The sequence below is a fragment of the Sturnus vulgaris genome, chromosome 3 (genome assembly GCF_052056855.1).
Source record: "Sturnus vulgaris isolate bStuVul1 chromosome 3, bStuVul1.hap1, whole genome shotgun sequence".
Lineage (NCBI taxonomy): Eukaryota > Metazoa > Chordata > Aves > Passeriformes > Sturnidae > Sturnus > Sturnus vulgaris.
Window position 1 is genome coordinate 76,528,442 of NC_142245.1, and position 10,177 is coordinate 76,538,618.

The 10,177-nt window shown below is 41.6% G+C and overlaps 1 protein-coding gene across 4 annotated transcripts in view; it reads right to left on the minus strand.

Moving 5' to 3' along the window:
* Nucleotides 1-9,897, minus strand: part of FUT9 (fucosyltransferase 9) — a 96,865-nt gene extending 86,968 nt beyond the window's left edge. For 2 of the 4 annotated variants that reach the window (XM_014883626.2, XM_088162027.1), the window contains exon 1: nt 9,694-9,897. Coding sequence is in view for 1 of the 4 variants with exons in the window: in XM_088162026.1 (XP_088018152.1) it covers nt 8,404-8,548 (145 nt within the window). In the remaining 3 variants the exon portion in view is untranslated. Of the gene's footprint in view, nt 1-8,403; nt 8,549-9,693 lie in introns of those variants that run through there. The other 2 variants (XM_088162026.1, XM_088162028.1) reach the window with 2 other exon arrangements.
* Nucleotides 9,898-10,177: the final 280 nt, after the last annotated feature.

Below are 10,177 nucleotides of genomic sequence, written 5' to 3' on the forward strand. Positions count from 1 at the left end.
TTTTAACTGGGTAGGGTGCCTGAGGAGATCAGCTGCTACTGTGGACCTGGAAGAACAGAAGTATATATTTGTGTGTATGTACATATATATACTTTTATATCTATGCACATTCCTTTAAAAGTGTGTGTGTATATATATGTATATGTATGCGAATATATGCATATATACACTAAAGAATTATATATGTGCATAGATATGTGTGTATACACACACACACACACACACATATATATATATATATATGTATATTGGCTAATTATATGGTTAAGACAGAGTGATTCTGTTCATCAGATTAAACTACTGTTATATACCTTAACATAGAAAGCTGCAGGTTTTCCCAGTAACAGCTAGTAGGACATGATATAATTCCTGTAGATCTATAGCTGCATGAAATTTTTTCTGGGAAGAATGGCATTTCTACACCAAAAAAAAACTCTTGGGATTTCGCAAATTTCAAGAAAAAATAGTTTTGAAAGAGATATATTTGCAAGGTTTCTCTTCTGAAATACCTTTCCATTGCAGCGTCTTTTGCATTAAAAGGAAGTAACAAATTGGTTTGATTTTAAAATAATCTCTTAAATTTATCTACCACTGAGTTGGCCTAAAGCAGAATTACTGACTGAAAAAAGGTCTATTTCTTAAACATTCAATTTATGTTTGTGTTCTTTGGAGAACTGGTTAAACTATAAAATTTCCATAAATGAAATCATGTTTTCAAATGGCTGAGTGCTTCATTGATAACATAACTGACTCTACTTCTTTTATTAAATTCAGCTGATTCATTCATACTGTAGTTTGCATGTACACACACATAGCAGCCATCTTCCTATTTATTTCATTGATTGAATGAAATTAAATTATTTTCAAGCTCGTGAAATTTTATCTGCTGTATAAAAATTCTCAGCATTAAGTTTCATAGCAGTGCCTCTGTGTTTCACTCCAGTGCAAGCAGTTTGGAGTTCCTTCCCATTGAATATTGGTACCACTTGCCATGCAAGGCTTAAACATCTATTGTCTGGAAATATCTATAAAGCAGATGCAATTATTGTTTTGTTTTGTTTTGTTTGTGGTTTTTTTGTTTGTTTTTTTAGTTGTTATGATTGCTTTTAACATAGAGATTCTCTCATCTATTTGCAACTGCCTTCCCTAGGATGTCTGTGGAAAGAAGACTTTTCATCTCAAAGGGGCCTTAAGGAAACAGACTTTTAGCTATATACATTTTAACTGCCAAAATATTTTAATTGTAATTTTAAAATTTCTCATTGCTTTCTCCCTAAATATTCTTTAGTTTGAATCTCAAATACTGTCAGCTTGCTGCAGGTGGGCATGCAGGCCAGTGCTGGAGGTGCAGCAGGTCAGGAAGTTTTGTATGCAGTATTGGGGCTCAGCAAGGCCAGATAAGTGGAAATTGTGTCTGTGTTCCCCAGGAAGCTCTGCTGGGGAGGCAGCTGGTCGTTCCTTTGCTCACCAGGCATGCTGCCCAGAAAGGGTGCCTGGTGAGCATCTGTAGGGGAGCCATGGAGACCATCCAAGCAGTGAAGTTCAATCCCTTCCCTGAGCTCCTACCTTCCAAATCTAATATCAGTCCTAGTTCTGAATGTAGGACATCAGCTGTCTCAGTGTAGCTGGTTGAGGTGAATGTTGTTTGTGGCAAACAATCTCACTGGAAAGTCTCCTAATTATTGCAAGTTCTAGAATTAGCAAGCTTGTTATGTTCCCAAAAGCCATTTGTTGGATACTACTGCATTTTCTTTCCCCATTCATCTAAATGAGGTTGCTTAAAAACTCTTTTTTAAGTCGGGTAGTTGCAAGAAACTAATTAGCATTTGTGTCAGAGCAATCTTACTTCATTATGCTTAAACATTGGCCTTTAAACTACGGGTATTTAGAACTGCTGAACAAGAGTCTTAAGCAGCTACTTTGTGAAAATCTTCTATTGTCAGCTTAAATAAATCATAAAATCAGTATAGCCTAGGTTGATAGCCTTGGCTGATAAATTTTATTCCAAACATAACATATAGGCAATAACTTGATTGCTTTCTAAGTGTAGTTGGGTGTCCTCTTATTCCATACAAATGCAATACGCAGCAGTAGGGGTTGTGAAATATTTCCCATTTCAAATTCTAAACCTCAAAACTTTATGTTTTTCTGTTTTTCAAATTAAATTAGTGGTTTTCTGTTACTGACCCACACTAATGCCTATTCCATTTTCAAAGCAGGAACTATTTCCATTGAAAAATAATCTTGATGGAGAATTCCAGATTAATTTCTACCAAAAGTTCTACCCTCTCCCTCTAAGACAAGACTTTCACTGCTTTGCCAAACAGCAAGGACTCAATCCTGATAAACACAAAGTACTTGTCACATGAGTAACTTGCTGTACATGATCAGTTAATTTATTGGAATATACACATTCCCTCTGCTCTGCATCTACACAAATAATTTTAGGATTGATGCCTTCATTCACCACAACCTTAATTTAAAGGAAGGTATTCCTTCTCTAGTTTAAGCCATGGAAGAAATTTTTCTGAAATCCTATCCTGTCAGAATATGAGTTCCACTCATTTTGCTTCCCAAAATTGAAATAATTTTGCTGGCTTTAGTTTGAAAGAAAACCTCAAAAAAAAGAAATATTTAAATTATTTCTGATATGATGGCATGTGCATTACAATTCACATACAATACCTTTTATTCTATCGAAAACATTTTAGTGAAGAAACTGTTTTATGAGGACTTCTAAATCTGTGTCTTTTATTTCAAAAGGAGGTATTTGAAATGTTGTGCTGATAAACAGAGAAAACTGGTTTTGTTGCTTTGTGAGTCTGCTTCACCCCGTGGTGTCTGGCATGGTCTCCTTGCCACCTGCGTCCATCTGTCCTTGGTTAGTAATCTGCTCTGGGTACTGCTGCTGGTACCTGACTTCACAAGATGTGGTGACTCATTTGAAGAAAGTCTTTGAACAGGGGAGTTAATGACGCTTAATTTTAAAAATAAAGGCTCTTGACAAACCCAAATTGCACACCCCACTCCCCCCATATACCATATTTTAAAAAGCCCATACTCATTGCCTCAATGAGAAAAATAATTTTGAAGAAAACATATGTTTTATGTCATTGTGACCTTCACAGTTTAGACCTTATGGATCCCCGCCTCTCACCTCTATTCTAACACTGGAGTAGGAAAACAGGCTTTACTGCAATTGCAGCTCTAGCACACTTTCTCGGTTTGAAATTCCTGTAGTAGCTGTCCTGGATAAACTAAGAGGAAGAAAACATCTGTAGAAAAGATTAGAGACCTTCGAACAGATGGATTATTAATTAAATATTCATTTTCAGTGTTGGTGGCTTTCCTTAATTCAGTAGCATTATTTACATAGTAGGTTTGGACTGTAGCATAAAATGATTACAATAGTTATAAGCTGTTTTTTTTCCCAAAAGAGTATTAGGCTTAAATTAGACAAAATAAAGCATTTTACATAAAAATCCATGATAAATAACAGATGTTTATTTAGTCTATACCTGCTTCCACATTTATGTATTTATTTGATCTTTTAGTGGCTGATATGGGGGGGAGAACCCAACAATCCAAACATTAGTATTAAAATGTTTCAATGTAGCCAGATATAGGAGAGTATGGCTAAATAATTTTCTACTGTCAGACCAAAAATGCAGCATTATGTGGCAAAGAAATACAAAATCCATGAGGCTGTTTGCTCACAGATTATATATATATTCCAGAATCAAATATCTGACATTTACAGTCTCTCTACAAAATAAAACAAAACAAACAAAAAAAAAAGGTGAAAGCACTTTTTAGAACAAAATAAAAATATTTGTGTGTTTTAAATTCATTTCTCTCTACTCCAGTTTCTGAAATACAAATAAGTATTTCCAGTAAGCTACCCTTGAAGAGCTAAATGTCTCAGGGGACTGGTAATCACATATTTGGAGCCTTTCACCTCTAGTTCACTGATTCAAATACAGCCAACATGCAATAGTGACGGAAAATCATTGAGATTTGAAAGCTGGTTTGTGGCCTGTGTGGAATGAACTGGTATTTCACTGCATTTCTTAGAGGATCCTGAGCAGGCACTTGGCACTTCTGAAGGCACTGATGCTGAGCTCCTTGCAGGATCCAGCCCGGTCCCCACGGAGTCACAACCAGGGCTGGTTTCTTTGAGGAAGACAGGGGCTGAAGTTATCAACTAAAATCCCATTCCAGACAAATTTCCTCACTACACTGATCACTTGGAGCAAATTGGTCCTTAGCCACCTGGAAGACCTCAGTGAGTAAACATTTTCTCCATGTCAAGAAGCTAGCCAAACCAGGCTGAAATGGCAGATCATTCTGGGGTCACCACATTGCACTGTTGCTTCCTGTGCTCCACAAAGGCTGGGTGAAAATACTTTCATTTTCCACTTCTGCTAATCTGGTACTTTGTACTTTTCATTGCCATTAAATACACTTAATTTAGGAAGAAAAGCAGCAGGAAAATGCTTCTTTCTCCAGAAAGAAATTACTATATTTTTTGAGGGCAAGGGTGACTTTGTCTCTTTCTTTGGACAGAGGTTCATCTATAGTTAGGAACAGTTAATAAAATATCTTTTGCTGAGATATTACCTACCATATTCTAGAAAATTTGTCTGACAGTAATTTTTTCTCATCAGCCACAGATTTTCTCGTTTCCCAGTGAAGGCTTTACATTATCTCTTAAATGATTGCATCTTCTTTATGTTCAGGACTTATCTTCAAAAACTTGCATATGTTTTTATGAAAATAAAATAGGTTTTTTCCTGAACATTTAATATGTTATATTAAGAGTTTCCTCAAAGGAAAGAAAGAAGTCTCTCTTCATTAACCACTAAATATAAAGTGGGGAAATTAAAACATTTGGATGTCATGTCAGCTATATACGTTGTTTTCTATGATGTCACATTTGATTTTCTTTTTTTATAACTTTGACAGCATCATATTAAAAATTTGATTGCACTATGACATTACAGGCTTTGAATTATTCAGCTTATGAGTGCAGTCTTGCAAGAAGACTGTTTTGTATTTCTTGCCATTTCTGAAAAACTGACATTTAATAAGATATACAAAGAAAGGGAAAATGGTTACTAATAACTAATTAATAACTTGAGCTTGGCAAAGGTAACATCATTTTAATAGAATATCACACAAATTAAAACCACATTAACTATAAAGTGCCACGTTTTTCAAAAGTCACGTGAAACATTATTCTCAGGTTGACATTTTTGCCCTGAAAAATAGTTAGCAATCTTGTAATTAATTTTCAGTGAAATCAGGACTTCCTGACTGAAGAAAGGCCATACATTTCTAATCTGATTTCAGAAACTATCACTCTGAATTCTCGTGTACTTGGTTGAATTACCCATCTTCTCTCTTAGCATACACTTATGCTGTTAATGTTTACTGAAGTCAATGGGGCTTTTTCCATTTGACTCCCATAAGGGAGTCAAACGGTTAACACTGGAGTCTCTTGGGCAATTTTTGCAAGTCTTTCAGGATTTATACTCTGTTTTTTCCCATGATGACTTGTTTTTGCCAGCTTTCTGTTTTGTTCCATTTTACCTCTGTCTGGTGTTAAATAAGAGCAATCTGTCAGTTCATTTATACCAAATAACTTTATTTGTAACCCTCTTCAGAGTGTCCAAATTTGTCTTTTCTTCATTATGACTTAAAGTTATTTTTAAATCACTAAGGATATTTTTAATCACCAAAGATAGAAACATCTACCCTCCATCTTGATTAAATTAATCTAGTCTTTTCGCACCAGAACCTTAAAGCAAATAATGACATTTTAAGAAACGTGTTATTCGCACTCCCTAATATGAAATTTTAGTGGTATCAGATATGAAAATCTCATTCAAAGTCAAACCTTTTTACAGTAAACATGACTATTATTTGGTCACAATAAAGCTGCCCTAGCAAAACATGTATTATTCCTTCTCATAAGAATTATCTCAGCTGAGCTCTCTGGGCAGGTAAGAATTGTAGGTCTGACTACTGCTTAGGAGGGTAAAGTGTGGAATATTCTATATGAGATACAAAATAAACCCTTCCAGCTATGATAATGGGGAAAAATACAAATGATCTTTTCATGTCCCCATTCCTCAAAAATGGATAGCAGGGCTGTCTTTGATTCTGCCCACAGCAGTGCCTGGGGAGAATCTCATACTGATTTAGCTGGGATCAGAATCATGACCAAAGTTATACTAAGAAATGTGCTTGCATTCCCTCAGAAATATCTGATCTTTATTCATGAGTTTCATCTGTCATTAAAGATATGTATTTTGGTGTTCTTCATCTCTCTTCCAGCATCTCTAAATTCCAACTCAAAGATAAGAGTGCCTGTTTTCATTATAAACAGTGAAAATTAGTTACGGATCACTACATTATTTTAGTTCACTTACTTAACCTGAATCTAGCCTGTTTCTACACATGAATCACCCTGGGACAGCATTTTTTCATCCTTAAATAAACATTACACGTTTGTGTTGCTTTCCTACTGATAAGCAAACATTTCAAAATGTACAATTGGAAACAAGATATCACAATTCAATAACATTTAGTTCTGCAATATCAATATCAATCTTCAAATATTGTGGTGGAAATAAAAATGCAGGAGCTACCAGGACAAAAACCCTCTGTCCTTATCATTTACTGCTCAGTCTCTACCCAAGCAAACTCTGGTCAAAGACAACAAATGGTGTCTACAAAAGTGCAAAGTAAAAATGTCGAAGTAGTATAGACTGCTGCCAATTTTACGTGTTTTTAACATTCATCCCTCTCAATGGTTTCAGGGCTTGAACGCTGTGTTCCAAAAACTGACTAAACTGAAATCAGAATCGGAATGTTTCCCTTTGAACTATATGTGTTTTGACTGAGAATAGGCTGACCATTAAAGGTGATAGAGAAACTTACTGCCATAATAACCTTTAAATTATATTGTTTCAGACTGCCACCAGCTGTGGCAGGTAAGATGTGCTGAAACCATTCAGATGAGTCTCATAGAGATTCCTCTCTGCATTACAAGGAGAAAGCTATCATCCTGTGACTTGTACAGAAAAGCAAAATCTACAGAATTACAAGATTTTGCAAATGATGTGCTTTACCTATATGCACATTTACTTGAATCCCTTTACCCCGTGTAACACAGGACTAAGGAATCCTCTGTAAGTAAGAAACAACACTATGCAAAAGTATCAGTGAAACACATAAAGCAGCACAAGCCACAATCAAGGAAAAATTTCAACAAAATTTAGCAAAAAACAGGAATTAGATGTGGAGGGAAAGATATTTTCCCCCAGCCTCCTCCAGTCATTAGCGTTATCACAGCACCAGCTTCTGGAGAACGGAGTGAAGATTGAGTGTGAATCTTATTTTTCTACTTGCTGTCTGTTTGGCAAAGAGTCAAGAGGCTGCTTTATTTATAATTTTTTTCCTTTTAAATTAAGGCAATTTCCAGGTCGTTAACATTACCCTGTGCCAGAGACAAAAAAAAATAAAAGAAGCGGGGAGCGCTGCTGCCATAACAACCCTTCGACAGGGAACTATTGGGATACAGATAGTTACTATACTAGCTACCACCAGCCGTGTGCATCATGACACATAAAAACCAGAAAACCCTTTTCAGAGACAGCATCCCGTCGTTTGCACTCGCTGCTCTGAGCGGCGAAAGCAGAGCAAGCACAGACTTCTAGCCCCCTCCTTCCCCCCCTCGGCACTTTATTTATTTATTAATGTTGGTGGAGGGAGTGTTGGAAAAGTCCATTTGAGCGCTGAGCCCTGCCCGAAGCCGCCCCCGAGCCCCGCGGGAAGGGCCGCGCTCGGCGGCGCCGGGAGGGGACCGGGACCCTCCGCCACCTCCCTGCGGGCGGCTCCGGGGAAGCCGCCAATTCTGCTGGGCTGGCTCCTGCCTCCCCACCTACAAACGGTCCTTTGCAAAAAGTTAAGGCTCTGCCCCCTGCCCGGGTGCCCGGGGGTGCGGGAGGAGGGGGCTCAGGGGTGTCCTGGCCCCGGCTGGGAGCGGCGCTCTCGGGGTGTCCGTGTACGCTTGTGCCAAATCCCCGTGGGAAGGAGCAGCGGTGCCCGGGAAGGGCAGCAGGGCGGGAGCCCCTTTCCTCACATCCCGCCGGAGCCGCGGGGACATCCTTACTGCCCCCCGGACCTTCCGCACGGGCGGGGGGCTGCGAGCGCGGGCCGGGACCCTCCGTCCCCCCGGGGCGGGTAGAGGGGGGCAGCGCGGAGCCTCCCCGGGGCCCCCCCGCTCCCCCAGCGCTCATCCCCGGAGCCACTCCGGGATGGGAGGCGCGAGAGCGGGAATGGGGGGATGCAGGGCAGGTGCTTTTCGGGGCGAAGGCGCAGGGCCCGGTGACTCACCCGTCCGGGGAGGGGGCTGCGGATGGCGCGGCGGCGGCGCTGCCCCCGGTGCGCGGGGGGCTGCGGGGCAGGAGCAGCAGCGGGCGCGGGAGCAGGGGCGAGCGGCGGGGCCCGGGCTGCTCCTGGGCGCGCTCTCGCTGCCCATCCCCGGCGCTGCCGCCGTCGCCGCCGCCGGAGGAGGATGCGAGGGAGAGTCAGCCCCGGGCGCGGGCACGCGCAGCGGCGGAGCGGGGAGGGGGGGACCGGGAGCGACGCGGGGGCGCGCAGCGCAGGGGGAGCAGCTGGGAAGCTCGGGCGCTCTCTCTGGCAGCCCTCTGTCTTTCGGCGCTTCCATCCCTTCGTCCCTCAGCCTTTATTTTCTCATTCTTCTACCCCTTCTCCCTCCTCATCCCTGCATCCTGCATCCTCCCATCCATCCGTCCCTCACCCCTCCATCTCTCCACCCCTTATCTCTCATCCATCCATCCATCCATCCTTCCCGCCATTCCTCAGCCCCTCCGCTCCCCCGGCCACGGAGCCTCTGTCCCCCCGCGGTCCCTCCCCGCGCTCTCCGCCGCAGGGTGTCCCCGGAGCTCCCCGGGGCCACGCCAGCCCGGATGCTGCCCCCGCGGGGCATCCACACGATTCCCCCTTCCCTCTTCCCCCTCCCTGCTCCCGGGAAGGGCGACCTGCCCCTCTGAAGGGCAGGAGGTTCCCAGCCCCGCTCCCTCACTCCCCCCACAACCCCTAAAGAAAAAGCACTAGCTGCTAGAGCTTTCCTGTCCTGCTCTTCCTTTCTTCTGTTTTTTTTGTTGTTTTTTTTTTTTCCTTTTTGGGTTCCCGTTCCCTCTCCCCCCCGCCTGCCCCCCCCCCCCCCCCCCCCCCAGGGCAGGAGGAAAAAAACAGTGGTAGGGAAAAAAAGGGTAAACAAGAGGAAAATATAGAATACAACAAGCATTGACTGTATGAGAAATAAATCACATACTGGATTAGTTTTAAAAAAACAGTCTTTCAAGCCTGCTTCTGAAACCTAAAGGATTTCTTGGATGTTTATTTAGGATCAAGAGTAATACTGATCATTAAAAATAGAGGAAAAAAACAGCTCAAAGTACATTGTGCAAAGAGGAGACCTATGAATCAAGTGAGTCAAATAAACAAGCACACCTAAAGGTGGCTATCAACACTTTATCCTTGCCCTGAACTCTCCCTGCATTATATAATGTTGATAAACTGCTGCAAGTACGTTTGGGGAAAAGATACTGCAATGATGAGAACATACTGCTTTTTATCAGAGCGCATTAGTATCCTTACCTGACAAGTAGTTGCTTCAGAGGTTCATTTGCACGTTTCTCATCAACCCTCCAAGTAAACAATTTACTAGATGTTCAGTGCAGACATATGATTCCCTGGTGTCACTGTCTCTGTCCTAGACGTTTCTGAATGGCTTGCGGATTAACTTACTCTGCTCTTCTGCTCTGCCTTGTTCCAGGAGCAGTGCAGGTATCAACAGCTCCCACTTGTGAAGCCAGGAAAGAGAGAGATTGGGTAGATTTCCACGTAGCTCCACAAACTGCTGATTTGCTGTAAGGGCTAGAGTCACTTAGACAGTAGGTCTGGTCTTCTAGCAGGTTTATTCAGAATGAGAGGCCTGACTCAAAATTCACTGTAGGCAATACCAATATTTCTATAACCATGATGGGAATTGTTCAAACTACTGTGAGCTTGCTATTGGCGTGAAGGTATTTTGGAGCGCAGCTATTCTAGTGAGAACTCCCTGGGAACAAGAAAAATTACT